At 39.8% G+C, this 15929-nt stretch overlaps 1 protein-coding gene across 5 annotated transcripts in view; it reads right to left on the minus strand.

Moving 5' to 3' along the window:
- Positions 1 to 835: 835 nt before the first annotated feature.
- ERP44 (endoplasmic reticulum protein 44) overlaps positions 836 to 15929 on the minus strand; it is a 73131-nt gene continuing 58037 nt past the window's right edge. For all 5 annotated transcript variants that reach the window (XM_053262839.1, XM_053262840.1, XM_053262841.1 and 2 more), the window contains 6 exons: positions 15737 to 15794; positions 14210 to 14326; positions 8618 to 8729; positions 7053 to 7194; positions 3454 to 3556; positions 836 to 1367 (listed from right to left, as the gene is read on the minus strand). In XM_053262839.1, coding sequence (XP_053118814.1) covers positions 1266 to 1367; positions 3454 to 3556; positions 7053 to 7194; positions 8618 to 8729; positions 14210 to 14326; positions 15737 to 15794 — 634 coding nt within the window. In that variant the 3' untranslated portion in view covers positions 836 to 1265. The remainder of the gene's footprint in view (positions 1368 to 3453; positions 3557 to 7052; positions 7195 to 8617; positions 8730 to 14209; positions 14327 to 15736; positions 15795 to 15929) is intronic.

Genomic DNA, 15929 nt, shown 5'->3' on the forward strand with positions numbered 1-15929 from the left:
CCTATGTATGCCATCTTTCGAGATGGGGCTGTAGCTCAGCAGCAGAGCATCTGCTTTGCACACAGAAGGTCTCCAGTTCAATCCCTGGCATCTCATGGTAGGGCTGGGTAAAACCCCTGCCTGAAACCTTGGAGTAGCTGCTGCCAGTCAGTACAGAAAGGCCAATGGTCTGACTCTATATAAGGCAGCTTCCTATGCTCTTTATAAACTCCTTCAGAAACATGACATGGCTAATTTAATCTATGGTACAGAAAATATCTATTGGAAAGATTCTTGTTCAAAGGTAACGAATCACAGGAAGTTCTTGAGTAATTCTCTCACTCTAGTTCCTTTCATAGTCTCACTAGGATCTGAAAGTTTAAAGTCCAACTACTTTTTTGTCCTCAAACATTTTTAATTTTTTTTAACCATAGCTACTTAGTTTATAGCAATTCTGAAATTATAAGGTAGCAGATATAATTTCTAAGCCTAACATTCTCTTACTTGTAACATTTTATCTGAATACATTTACTGTCAGTATATCTGTACTAACAATATTGCTCATTTATAACAAAAAACAATGCTGAAAGGTGCAACATTAGTGTCCATCACATCCACCCCACCCCACATTTGTTCTCTTAAAAAAAAAAAATCCGAGAAACCTTATTCAAAATTTCACATCTCTAAGTCATCTCATATTTTACTTTTCACTACTCCACAACTGGGCCTATGGCTGTTCCTCTTTACCTCATAGTATAAGCCACAAGAGTGGGGAGGACAGAATATTTGAAGAGGATCACTGAACGTTTCTCCATTTCTTCTCACTTTTAAAAGCAATAAGTTGCCACCACACACATTCTGTAAAATGGTAATTTATTTCCCTCCCAAATATCCAGAATATTCCTTCAGTAACAAATTGACAAAACAATGTTCATGTGGAGGAGGAAGATAAGGCGGCCATACTACCAGATTACACTGACAAGAACCCAGAAGTCCTGTTTAATGGGATAGTGCAAGTTAACAGCGTGTCGCTGGCAATGACGACACCTCATTTGGATTAGAAAAGTTTTACAGAACAATTTGCGGCAATAGGAACTTTGGAAGGATGCTGTCCAAGATGACTCATATACTTACAAACCCCAGGGAGCAAAAACAAACAAACAAACAAAAAATTAAGTTTATTCAAAATAAAAAAACACAGAATTTATGAAAATATAGGTTTCCTATTTCCACCCCACAGGAGTCACTGTTGCTGTTTGAAAGGCTTGTGAGATGGTTTCAAGTTTTCAGAGTTCATCTTTTTCCCGCAATAAGGTGTACCTATGTTCACTGGGTGCTAGCTTCTGGAATGAGCTCTCAGGTGGGCTACTTGCTAGATCGTGAAGTGGCTGAAAAGAACAAAATCACATTCTAAATCAAGTTAAAAACATACTATGTGGGGGGGGGGAAGATTTGCTCAGTTACTGTCAGTAAGCAAAGGTTAGTGCAGCATAATCACCGCTGTCACTTTCCTCTCTCCCTCCCAGCAGCTCGCTTGCGAACTCTCACGAGAGCTGCCACACATGGGATTAGCCACGGGTACGTCTTAGTGAATTATATATAGAGATGTATATGAATGCTTGACATTCTGAAGCATTATGTAAGTTTTGTTGAAGATGACTTCTTTGGAAAATGCAATAAAGGATTTCAGCAAGTAGTTCTGATGAGTTTGTTCTGAAGAGTACTTGCCAAATATATTTTTAATGAATGCAGACCAGTCCACAGAGAAAGGTTTACTGGATTCTTCGTTTTGTTTTGAAAAACATTCAAATAGAAGCAGACTATGGGTGGCTTCACATATAACACCGCAAGTACAGCTGCCGTGAACTGTCAGTTCCTGGAAGTCGGGCACACAAGCCCGACTTCCAATGTCGGGAAGGCTATGCTGACACTGGGCGTGTGGTCTGAGCCTGCCAATGTTGGCATGTTCTTGCTGTTTTGGACTCGTTTATGGCAACTGTACTGGCCATGTTACATGTGAAATTGCCCATATAATATATCCCTATGGAAGCCAAGTACTCTCACAGCTGGTCTCAACATAATTTCTAGGGCAGCAGCTCACCAGTGCAACATGCTTAATCTGCCCCAATTGTAACAAAGGTAACAAGAGGCAGCATACCATGCTCAGCTAGCAGTACCAAAGATGCTTTTCTGCCCATTTCTGAAACCAAATTCTAAAATACTTCAGTTAGCATATGAATGTCAAATTTATTTAAATGGGCTGGGAATAGAAAAAAAGCATCTGAAAGCTGGAAGACATTAGTAGAGTTTTCTCTTGAACTAAGACCTTCACTGGACTTTTAGTGAACTTGGGTACTGATGTATCTGAGCTACCCCCTGCAAACTGAACAAAAGAAGCACCTTTTTAAAGTGGCGATTCTCTTTATTGAGCAGGGGTAGAGCAACTGGCCCTGTCCATCCCCAGCACAGCATTCCTCCAGTGGCTATTGCTGGTGTCTCTTATGTTTCTTTTTTAGATTGTGAGCCCTTTAGGGACAGGGAGCCATTTATTTTATTTATGAATGGCTTTGGTAACTTTTGTTGAAAAGCATTATATCAATATTTGTTGTATTTGCATTAATATGTAAGGATGCATTTTTTCCTTCTCCAGCAGGATTAATGGGAGAGAACCACCCTAGAAGATTCACTGCACAGACGTTGTACTTCTTTCTGATCCTGATGCATACTTCCAATTGCTCATTTGAGCATTTTTCACATTATGAGATGCAAAAGCAGCTCCAGGCTTACTAGGTGAATACAATAAAAGACCTGGGGGGTGGGGGATGTGTGTAAAAGGGCCTACAAATTAATCCCAGGTGTTGCTAAACCTTAGGAAGAAGGTCTGGAAAATATCTTTACTGGAGAGCCATATGCAGTCAGGGTAGAAATGCGACAGATTAAACCATTGGTCTGACTTGGTATAAGGCAAATTGCTCTGCCCATTGTAAAGCTCATCTTCTGTGTCTCTGCCCTCTGTTAGGTAGGTGGTGACTGGAAAGAGGGCAGATTGTGGCACCTTGTCTCTGAAATGCTCTTCCCAGAGAGACTTGCCTGGCACCTACACTTGTATCCTTTTGGCACCAAGAGAAAATGTTTTTATTTTTCCAGAACTTTTAAATATTGGTTGAGCTGGTTATAACTTTGCTTATCTTGCATTTTACTTTTCTGCTGTTTTAATATGTTATAACTTGACACTGAAATATGGGTTTTTATTATTTATTTGAATGTATTAATATTTGTGAGCCACCTTGGAGTGATAACACTGAATGGAGGAGTATATATTCCTAAATAAATGAAGGAATGTGGCGACATTCTATCTTTGAACCATCCACTCCCACCCCTTGTGAGAGCAGGTTTTCCTCCAACGGCCAGAGGAGTTGAAAGCTCAGACTCAGAGCACCAGTACAAGTTATCACAGAATGGAGGCTTTCTTACCTGACCAGGTGCTATATCTGTTGGATCTGGGCCATGATGAAATTCTCTATGCAGTTTCCCAGAGTGCAAATCTAGTACAAATTGCTTGAGTTTACCTGGAACACTAAAAGAAACAACATAATTAACCCAAAAATAAAAGTAAACAAGATCTGACATATAAAAGAAGGGTCACCCTGGACCGGTTTGCCCTTTTACCCTGGTTTGAGAATAATTCATAGGTCTCTAGGAACAATATGGCACTGGAGATTTAGTAATTCTGCTGACTGTTGATCCAACTTCCCCCTTCTCTTCTATCAACCTTTAGCTTTCATCTAACATCTCCTCAACCTCCTTACTCATTTTATGCTCATCATTTGCGTTTACAATTGTTTATATTCTCTTTTGTAATAATAAAAGGGTTTAAGGTGAGCTCAAGAGAGCAAGGGATTCTACCTCTTTAAACAGTGCAGCCTTTTTATACAATTATGATTTTTGCTTTCTTTGTACTGGTTCAAGAAGTTAATAAAAATAAGAACCCTTAAATAGAATCTAAAATAAAAGTATAATTTAGTATGCAATCGACCATACTTCACTCAGACCCAAGATTTTGTAAAACAATCAATAATGTAGGTTTGAGAGCTGGAGTACAGTCTGGGGCAAGCTACCCTACCAGCTATTTTTTTTCTTCCTTGTGAACTCCTGAGGGCACAGCAAGCATTTCTTTCCTTCATTAATTCCCACAGAGCTGGACTACCCAATAACTTCATTGTATGCTCCCTTCAGCTCCTTGCTCACTACAATACAGCAGAGAACAGCAGGTGCCAAATGCACAGTTTACAAAATACAAATGACTGTCAGGTAGCTGTATTGATAAAAATGCCTTTGAAAGCTTCTCCAGTGCCTGAGTAATTGCATAGACACCAGAGATGAACACTGAAGGGATAGCCATTTAAATTTCATCCTTGATCATCTACTGCTTCCCCACACCAGAGTGTTAGAATACAGTAGCCAGTATTTGCTATTTTGGAAGCATCAGAACTCTAAACATAAAGGAGTTTAACTAGCAGCACATCTTGGCTCAAGAGTGGCTCTTAGATAATAGTACAACTACCCCATGTAGCGCAAAATGGGGTACATCCTATGTGTGCATAAGGCAGCAATCTCTATCCCGAGGAATGTACATAAGCAAGGCAAGAGCAGGGACCCAAAGACCACAAAAGCCAATGTTCGTTTCATGTGACATAATTGTTCCATTACATATATTAGAGTAACAAAGACCTTTTGACAATCACAAGATAATCTGGCAATCCTCCATGCACCTGGTGAATGTCTGAAGTCATGGAGTTGCCTTAGTGAATATTAACTATTTATTTATTGCACTTTTGCTCTGAGAAAGGGCAAGGCATCTTACATAGGATTCTCACAGTCTTCCATTATGACTGTGATATTAGTTTCCCAGCTTGTTGGGTCTGCTTATTTTTAGCAAAACAATACCTTGTGTCTTCAGACCACTTTCTGGACAATTGGGTTATCCTCCACATACACTAGCCTACCTTCTGTGGTTTTGGACATTTATCAACTGGATATTAACATTCCAGTGCAACTGACAACCTGGACATTCAACATGGCTCAAGTCTGCTATTCTCTGAGGCAAGTCAGACAACAGACTAACTTTATAATACCGCCCTATTTCTGCAATTCCCTCACAGGAGGGCTTCAACAATGCTTGGCTGTTGCATCAAGAATACAAGAGCAGGATTGCTTAGTAGTCAAGCAACCATGGCCATATATCTACTGCATGTAGTGGTATGGGCAGCGCTTAACATTGGCTGTGGAGGATTAATGGACAGAAGAGTATGAACACTGGTTATTACTGGAGAGGTGGTCCTGAAAATTAACCTTGGAGACTCTCTGTCAAGCAAATCTCCATTTTTCACTGGGCTTCCTATAGCAGCAGCACTCCCTGCCAGAACACCTGGCCTAGCGGGGAGGACTACTGCTATGTTGTCCCCCATCCCTTTTAGCTGCCATTTAGACCTGCTGCAGAAAAGAAGAGATGGAAGCCAGGGCAACTCTTGCATCTGCAGCCTAACAGAGGCTATTGCCATCAGCTGCCAGGTTCTTCCCGGTGACCATTTTCCTGGAGATTATTTGCACTGATTTTCCTGTACTTAAACACACACCAGCAGCTGCTCCCAGAAACCTGATCACTGTGTTTTATTTTGGTATATGAAACTGCTTTGAAAAACCTTGTGCTAAAGGACAGGATACAAATTGTGATCATCAACAAATAATAAATACGGTGATGGGAGCCTACAATACAGGATTTGCTCCCCTTGCAAATTTTTGTTTCCTTTTTCTCTTTTTGAAAACACTTCAGAATCTCCTCTTCCCTTGGTGCCTTCAATAAATCCATATCTGGTTCCTTTTAGTGTAGCCTACTTTCCTCTTCTTTTTAAACATCATCAAAGAGGTTGAGATTTTTCAGTACCATCCTTCTCACTGCAACCTCTTGCACCTCCTGCAGTCACAACTAAATGCTGGGGATCCAGTGAAATGGCATCAACAAAGGACAAAAGGGATACAACAGGAAGGGTAATTGGTACAGGTGTTGAGAATGCAATATCAACAATTTGGATAGGAACATGAGGCTCTTTAGATCCCAACCAATGTATTTCAGCAAGAATCTCTTTTATACAAGTGCCTGAAACGATGATTGCATTTGCATTTTAATGGGCTTTTCTAGAACACCCTGAGCCCTAACTAGTTAAGGGTCGGAGAACATTGTCTACAGTCATCGTTTGCCAACCATGGTTTTCCCAATCGTGTTTTTGAGTATCAGTGACTGGGAAATTGTGACCAATCTCTCCAACCGCAACCCGAGCACCCATGGTTTGGTGGGATTTTTTTTAGTGATTTGGGGTGTTTTTCTACAATGGGCGGGGCGGGGGGCGCAGCTCAGAGGTTCATGCTGCTCATTTCTCTTGCTGACCCTGCCAACTCCTCATGATTTAAGGTGACTGAGTGGTCTTTTGAGGTTCAAAAGTGCCTTTGAGTGATTTTGTGGGGTTCAAAAATTTCCAGAGGTTCAATTTGCTCACTCCTCTTGCTTATTCTCAGTGATTTTTGGCAATTTTTTTGTATTTTTTCTTTGATTTTTCAGGCTCTTTGCGTCTGCAGATCCCCTAACCCCCCCCCCCATTTCCCATTTATTTCAATTGCTCACCAAACGTGAATTTGCCAACAGCGAGGTTTGCCAGAACTGAACCCTCACAGTTGGTGAGGGATGACTGTATTTACATTCTGCTAGGCAACCAACCAATCACGCAACCAGTGTTCCCTCTAAGGTGTGCACACGCTCACACATTTTTAAGTGTCTGCTCAGTTAATCTTAGATCCTGCTCAGGTTGAATTTGCAAGGCCCCACCCTGAATGCATGTGAGCACATATTGCCTTGATACTGCTGCCCAGAGAAAATCTAATTCCACACACAGATGGGAAAAAATTAGAGAGAACACTGTACGCAGCATGAACTAGAATTGTTTCCCTACCCCCACATATACCTCTCCTTGTTTCTTTTCAAGACTAAATAATCAAGATGAAAGGAAATGTGTACTCACGCCAAGTCACTGAAGTCTGAAAAGACATACATATGTCTAAAACTGTCAATAGCAATAACAGGGCAATCTGCCGGAGTTTTCTGAATATGGAGGAGTGGATGTCTGAACTTATCACAGTCAGCATGTAAAAAGTTGATTGTACCTTGAAAAGCAGAAGCAAGACTAGATTCAGTTTTGAATTTACATGTAAAAAATTAAACACAGGTAAGTCATAATAAAGCAATTTGGTTGTACAGAAGTTTTAGTCAACGTTCACAACACAGCAATTAGAGAAAATTCCCTTTTAGTAGTAGTAGTAGTAGTTCTTTTATTGCAGCCATAGGCCAAACAGAAGCAAAAGTGACAATAACACCGCCATTCAGAATTACAATAAATAGTAGTCCTTTTAGTAGCAGAGATGTATCAGATGCAATCAGCTACCCACATAGGTAGCACTTTCATAAACGAAGAAGCAAACCATCTATAGACAGTCCCACAGGACTGCATATACTCCTGTTACGTTCACTTATGTACTAGGAAGTTGCAGCAAGCAATTTAAAATGGCCAGCAGGGTAGATTTGTGCTGGCTACTTTAGTGCCACCTGTTCTAGAAATAACTTCATATTTCTTGCATGGATCACACTTAATACTGTGTCCTGTCCTAATCCATACACTCCTAGGGATTAGGTTAGATTTGCTACCTAACAGATACCATTCTTCTCCTTCTGGTTGGCAGTACCTGTTTGGTCAAGTGTTTTGATTCTTTTCATTTTAGTTATTTCAAACAAACAACACATTTCTTTCAATGTGATCATGAGGCTGCCCACTTAATCAGTATCTCCAAATACTATTTGTAGTTACAAACAGTCTGTCTCCCATGCCCTGCCCAACTTTGCACATCCATCTATTTTCCAATCTCACTGATGTCATTCAAAGTGATTCTATTCTCTCAGACCATTCAAATACAAGAAACCCTATCAAGTTAGCTAAATCCAACAGCAACATATTACATTCTTTACAAATGATCCCAAAGCTTGCCCCCAAAACACCGAGGACAGCTCATTAGGGTTGAAAATGTAACACTAATTACATGCACAGAGCCCTTCGATGCACAGGCCTGCAACCTATTTTGTTTCCAGGCTTCCCTCTCCCCCTGAAGCATTTAGTGGCTGCTTTTAAAATATGCATTAATAGTATTTCAATTTTTCATTTCAATAAGAACATATGGGGAGATAAGAGGGGTAACAGAAAGATACACAAAAAATCAAAAGTGTGTTTTCAGCAAACAATTGTGGCAAGTTCTGCAAGAGTGTGTCTTTGGTCTGAATTAAGGAAATGAAGTTGCTCAGGCAAGCATGGACATACGGGGGGGGGGGAGCTGTTTAGAAGGGCTTTCTAAAACACACATGCAATTCCAAAGACATTAATAGGTTATGTCCAAATTGGGCATGACAGCAACGTTTCAAGATCTCTCTCTCTCTCTCTCTCTCTCTCTCTCTCACACACACACACACACACACACCACATTCCAGTATGCCAATTCCTCTAGTTTTCTGAAGAAACTGACACACAGAAGGAACACCTACCTTTTTCACTTATTAACTGTCTTGCAACTTCCTGCTGGAACTTTTCTAAACTCTCCGTATCATCTTTCATATGAAAGAGTATAAGAAAAGGAAGACCCTCTTCTGTCAATTCCTATGGAGTCAGAAAAACAATCAAATTATTATATCAGTTTTCTACCAAATTCACTTGCTCATGATGTTTAGCAAAAGCTGCTGCACCTCTACATTTATCAACGTTCAGTATCTTATAAAGCAAGGATTCAGAGAAACAGTGCAGCAGACCTGTCCAGGTGCAAAAAAAGTTATTTGGATGAGTCCAGAACGCCACATCAATCAGCTCATCAGCCATCAAAATAGTCTCCAAAAAACAAAAAACCTCTCCATTTATATACTTAGTTGGGGAATTGAATTTCAGGTGCAAGTCAGAAATGAGCATATTCATGGTGCAAACATACAATCAAGTAAGGAAAGTTGTCTCCTGCCAGAAGTATATCACCACCTGTTCAAGTAGTTTAATCAAAAGTCTTTATTCAGAAGAGCACAAAGGCAATGATGAGAAGTTAGTACCGAAACCCCAGATGGAGGCAAAACATGCAGTGGCTGAAACTGCTCAACAACTTCATTTGTTGTGTATGGGTTGGGCTTGGGTAATTGTGAATTCCTCCAAAAGGCACTCATTAGTCTTGTGGCTATTGGCAAGTAGAAATTAGTACAGAGGCAAAAGAAATACTGTTAGTAACATCTTTTTAAAGAAATAGCCATGCCTAAAGTAGATTGAAGCAATGTACTCAAGCAGAGTCTCCCTATGCAATTATTACAGATAATGTTTCAGTCTACAACAAAACAAGAGCAGAGACGGAATGCCTATCAGCTGCTCAACAAACTGCACTAACAAGAGAAATAGATAGGCTGTAAGGATCAAGCAGATGAATAGTGTGAACTCTTTGGTTTTACTCAGCAAGTTTTAATACTATAGGTTCAACTGAATGCTTTCTTGTCAAAACTCAAGATAATGAGAGGAGCCTCCTTAATGCTGCTTTCTCGTTATCTCAGTAATTTCCTGTATTGTGAGGAGCTGTTCCCATCTTCGGGTCTAGTTTTGGTAAAATTCTTCCACCCTGAGTGCATGTTTTTGAACAATTTAGGTTACAACTCCATATTTCTTGCAAGTGCAACAGGAATCCATTGTTTATTATCTAGAGCAGGGGTGCACAACACAAAAGATCTGGTGGGCCGAAACCAACTGTGACCTGGTGTGTGGGGGCCGAGGTCAATTTTTAAAGGCACTGTTTATCGGATTAAAGTTACAAGTTAATAAAAAATATTTAATGTTTATTAAAGCTACACACACATACACACTGCAAGAGGGGCTCTGAGCATACAAAGTGCTTACCCCATCACAGACAATGGGGCAGTAGTCCAGTAGCAGAGCCCATGTTGTGTATGCAGACAGTCTCAGTGTAGCTAGGGGAAGATGGGCCGGGGTTTGCCCCACCCCCAGGCAGCCCCTACCCCCTCACTACTGGTGGCTCTGCCTCAGATACCACCTGGGCAACTTCCCTGGGTGGTGGAAATGTCTCTCGACACCCACCACCCCGACTCTTCCTGGCTCACCCCCTTCTTCAGCTTCCCTCCGACTGCCGCCTCTTACCATGCCGCTCCACATGCAACCAGCTCCCAAGTGATGGGAAGGAAGAAACTACTGTTTGGGGCCTTCCTCTTTTCTACCACCCAAGAGTTGCCTGGATGTGGAGTAGTGTGGAGGGAAGCCTGAATGGCAGCTTCCTCCTTCCGCCCAAGGTTTATGAAAGATGTGTATACCACCATGCACACAAAAATTTAATATCTGAAAATATTTATAGGCAAGATCAGCAACTGGCAGCTCCCAGCCCAAATCTAGTGCTAAGGGGCACAGCAGTTGCCAATTCAGTCATATCTTTTCCTCCCGCTAGCTTATTCCCGGTGGCCAGAAATAATTATTTTAGGCAGTTGGGGGTGGGGGTGGGGAGAAAGGATGACAAAGGAGTAAAAGAGGGTCCCCTCTTCACCTTATCCTTCTCTTACTGCCATGAACACACACATCACAAACCCTATTTGAGTACTATATAAACATGAACAGCCAAAGATGGAAAGCTATCTTTGGGGTGGGCTAACACTAGAGTTCCTTGTTTGCCAAAACGTGACTGTTTCTCTAGCTTTTTTTTTTTTTTAAGTTGATGGGAGGCAAAGCTTTATCTGAGACCACTTTGGAGTTATTCCCAGTACTAGATATTACCCCCTCACCAATTTTTCAAGCACTTAACAGTCTTGATTTCAGATTTTTGAATGCATCCAACCTGGAAAACCTAGCCATCACTTAGTGATACAAGCACATGTAGTTCCAGGTTCAAGTCTTGGCACTTCCAGTTAAAAAAGGAAAATCAGAGCAGAGGACTGGAAAAGACTTCTGCCCAAAACCTCTGACAGCTGCTACCAAACAGACTAAACAACAGTGCACTAGGTGGACCAATGGTTTGACTCAAATATGAAAAAATATGAAAAACAGTAAAACTTTCCAGTTCCAGAGTAAATTCAAGCTTAGAGTGGATTATCTCTTTATATGTGTAAAATTTTCTGCCATTTGAAAAAAAATAGCCTAATTCATTTAAAACGATCTTACAAATGATAGTACAAAAATGCAAAAAAAAGGTTTCAAACAGGCAGAACTATCAAACTTTAGCACTTCCAAAGTTGTATGAATACTGGAAACTCTCAGAAGAACAAATGTTGCTAAGAAGAGGGCTCATTTGGAATGACCTGGGATCGAAAACATTTGGTTAAGTAAACAGGAGCAGAGGTTAGCAAGAACAGTTACAAAACTTTACACATGCTTATAATGATAAGTGTTGGTTTCTAAGGCTCAGAATTTGACCACACTGTGGGAAAAGTACACTAAAAATCAATCATGAAGTTCTAAAAAGGCTAAATACCTGGCATCTTTCACATAGCAAAATGCAAATGACGAATAAAAAATGTGTTTAACAATGTTGACAAAAGATTGCAAAGATGACGCCATTTCCCTTATTATGCAAAACAGTTTTATATCATTTGTGCTGAAAAGTGCTAAGAGTCTCCCGTTATCATATATTTTAAATAACATGAATTATTTCTAGCATGTGCATATGGTAAGAACCATAATTGCAAGTAAGCATTAAGTTATCTGTTTTCTTCTGATTTGGCTATATTGGTTTGAATTCTAAAAAAGTAAATCCTTATAACACACCATTGAAGTCAATGAGACCAGTTTGTTGTTGTTGTTATTTTTAGGGCACAAAACCATTATTTCAAAAAGGAAATAATAAAAACCCAATGCAACACTGAAGTGTGAAGGTTTCTTAAGATTTCACAAACGGGCACTAAGGTGGATTTTCTTATTTATTCTAGCTCTTTCCCAAGTGTTCCTAACATTGGCCTTTGGAGGAATACAGCAATGGATTTAAATTAAACAGAGACTTTTGGACATTTATTTTCAAAACTCTTTCTTCTGAAAGAGGGGTTGGTTCACTATTATATTTTTGCTTACAACCTAAGGCTGTTTTGAAGCCTGTATGTGGAAGGCACAGAAAATCAGGGCTAACTGCAATCCCTTTGAAATATCCCTCTCTCATCCCTTGCTATCATGTATACCTATATGCAACTTTGTCATATCTGATAAATATCATATGCTGCTTTGTTTTCCATTCCCAGAGTGTCAAGGGACCTTTAATTTTTCCTAGACTGTACAGCTCGCTTCTTGAAACACATAAGCGACTCACACTATGTTCCCTGTGGTACTATCCAAAAGGCTGTGGTATGTGTGTAACCATCAAGTGAGGTTGACTGCATGAGTTTTCCCCATCCAATTGATAGTTATACACATGCTGCACCTAGGAGGAATTGTACGAGGGAGCAAATCCCATTTCTCCTTTAGCCATCATTCCCTTTGGGTGCCTCAGAGGGAGAGGATCGAGTCTCCCTCCATTGGTCTTGCTGGGACCAACCTTCTTTTGGCTCCACCCCCGCCCCATAACCGTTTCATGCTGCAGTGGTTACAAATTTATTTGTTTGTTTGTTTATCAAATTTGTACACCGTCCCAAGCTTTTGTCTCTGGGCGGTTTACAATAGTATAAAACCAGTTAAAAACACATACAAAAAACTTAAAACAATTTAAGAAACAAATGATGTTTCTTCCTCCCTTTTTGTCCCCTTCCCACTGTATTGTAAGCCATAGAACTGTGATAATTGTAAGCCATAATTTTAAACTGACCTTACGCAGTAAGTAAGTAAAGCAACCAAGGGTCTTCCCTAGATGTCTTTGTACCAGTTGATCACATTTCTATGCTTGTTTTTCAGTCTTCATTATCATGGCCAACTCAGATTTAAAATGCTATTTCTGGTGCAACAAATATCTTAGCTGCATTCTTTTACCCAAAAGGAGGACAATATATCACTGCAGTGCTGACTGTATATAAAGCCAAGGTTGTCACCAAACTGATGTACAGGAATTTGCACCTTAGGCTCAATTGCGTGGGCTTTGCAATTAGATTTTGGCTATATTTATATCTATCTCCAGTTGATCTTGGTCATTCATTCCCGATTGTGTCTGATAATTATGTTCCATTATGGCTGAAAACAGTGAATAACCAGTTGAATTGACCTTGTTAATAGTTTTCAGCTATAATGGAACATAATTATCAATTCACTCCACTTGGGCTGAAGAAAGCAAATATTTGTATTAAACAGAGACTTTTAGACATTTATTCTCAACACTCTTACTTCTGAAAGAGAAATCTGTTCACCATTATATTTTTGCTTACAGCCTAAGGCTGATTGACAGCCTGCATTTTACCCTTCAGTATTAAATATTTACAAATACAGAAAATCATTTTCTATGGCCAGGTTAAATGTCTTGCCATCAGCCATCATGGAAGATAGATTTAAAGGTCTACCATGGCACTTTCATATGGACAAACTCTAAAGTGGTGCTACTGAAACATTAGATCATATCCTTCGATACTGTAACTTTTATAAAGTTATCAGAATCACTTTTATTTCTTCCGTGCTCTGCCCATATCCAGGGAATTCTGAATATTCATGCACACACATACTCACTGCTGATTCGAATAAAACAGTAACTGAAAATATCGCTTTTTTCCTGTGGTAGCTATTACAACAAGGTCAGAGATTTTGGAAGAGGCCAAGTTTAATTCAGTTTTATAAAACTGAATGCATTTTCTGGAATTTGTTGTACAATTTGATTGGATTCATGATTTTTAGTTTTGTTTTTATTTTGGTATTTGATGTTTAAGTATTGTTTAATGGTTGGTAGACTGAATTTTTCTTTGCACTAATCTGGGAATTTACAGGTTAAAGAATGTATAAGCTAGAATTATAATTTATAATATAAATTATAAAATTATATTTATAATATAAGCTAGAATTTTTAATATAAGCTTGTCCAATATCCTCAGTTATATTAAGTAAATAAGAGGGTGTTTGACAACTAGTTTTGGGAGGCACTAGAAAGTTTGGCTTTTAAAACAGCTGATAACAATGTAAGATGTGGGGGGCGGGGGAAGTCAAGCACTCCTTACCTCCCCATTCTCAAATGTAATTTCACGAACAAGAGGAACACATTTATCTTGAGTCCACGCATAAGCCAAGTCAAAATTGGTCATAGAACCCAAATAGACCATATCTGGAGCATTTTCCTGTTGCAAAGAGATTTTTTCAAAAGTTATCCATATGTAACAAAGAAGAATGCATATCATTTAAAATGAGATCAAGGGTCAAGCTTGATACATAACAAGTATTCTTGTAATGGCAATGTTGCAACAACAAAAAGATACCCTGTGGTAAGCTCTCCCCATCACTGCTGTAATGTCTTGCCATGTGACAAAGCATTATCATGCTGTGAGATTCCACATATCCATATGCCTCAAAGGCATGATGCCTCTGAGTACCAGTTGCAGGGGAGTAATGGCAGGAGAGAGGACATGCCCTCAACTCCTGTCTGTGGCTTCCAGCAGCATCTGGTGGGTCACTGTGCGAAACAGGATGCTGGACTAGATGGGCCTTAGGCCTGATCCAGCAGGGCTGTTCTTATGTTCTGTCAGCAGCAGCCAATGGCATTGAGCAAGGAACAGGTAAACTCCTGTGATGAGGATGATGATCTCGACATGTAATATAGCCTTTATGGCTGGGGAATGGGGGAGAAGAGGACTTCCCATAGGGTTGTTTCAGAAGCATGGCCATGGCTACAACATAAAACCAGATCAAGTACCAGCACACTGATAAACCACGAATATTACAATAACCAAGCCAATGCAGTGTTAATTCCTCATATTTTCCAGATCTCCCCAAAGAAAAAATGGATTTGTGCACATTTTATTTGTGTCTACCCTACCCTATAGGCTTCTTGTGAGGACAAAAATGGAAGGAGAAAACCACATATGCTGCCCTGAACTCTTTCGAGAATAAACTTTAAATAAATAAAATAAAATACAGTAGTTCAAGTACTATATCAATGCATCAGATCCAAAACTGCTGCAGCAAGAAATAATATGGTTAACAGACATCTTATGGATATGAAGAAGATGGACTGCTACAGCATCGGTCATTTATCAACATTAGGTACGTAAGCAAAGTGACCAAGAGGAACAAGTTACTAAAATATACTTGTACCACCCCATTTTATAATGGCACAAAGTTTTACAACAGTCAACACCCCAAAGGTTTAGCATCACCAACTCACCTTTGGGGACGTGAGGGGAGGATTACTCAGGAATTCTAGAATTAATGTGCAACGCAAATTGTTGTGTAGGAATATTTTTTAAATGTTTTAACTGCTAGAGTTGAACTGGTAAGTTTTAGATAATTGGTGTAGCTCAGCGACTGCATGCAGAAGAAGGCCATAGGTTCAATCCCTGGCACCTCATCTCTAGCAAGTTGCTAGGAAAGGCCTCTGGCTTTAAATATTGAAAAGCTGTTGCTGGTCAGAGAACATTAAAACTGCAATTCTGTGATCAAATGCAAAGTCAGGGCTACTTTAAAGTTTAGGGCTTGGCACTTTTGATTATTGAATCAAAAAATGGGATAGAAATGTAAACAGTTGAACTCACCCCAGGTGGTTTGTAGATAACATTGTCCCCACTAAAGCGTTCTGCTTTGGAAACAGACCTAGGACAGACAGTGACTAGTTATCTTGCTATTAAAATTAAGTAATACACTTATAAAACAGGACATGTCCTAAACAAGAGAGAGCAGGTAGACAGACATGCAGCCAGTGTTTCAATCCCGCAAGTCTCAAAGTCA

Source organism: Hemicordylus capensis, chromosome 6 (genome assembly GCF_027244095.1).
Source record: "Hemicordylus capensis ecotype Gifberg chromosome 6, rHemCap1.1.pri, whole genome shotgun sequence".
Classification (NCBI taxonomy): domain Eukaryota; kingdom Metazoa; phylum Chordata; class Lepidosauria; order Squamata; family Cordylidae; genus Hemicordylus; species Hemicordylus capensis.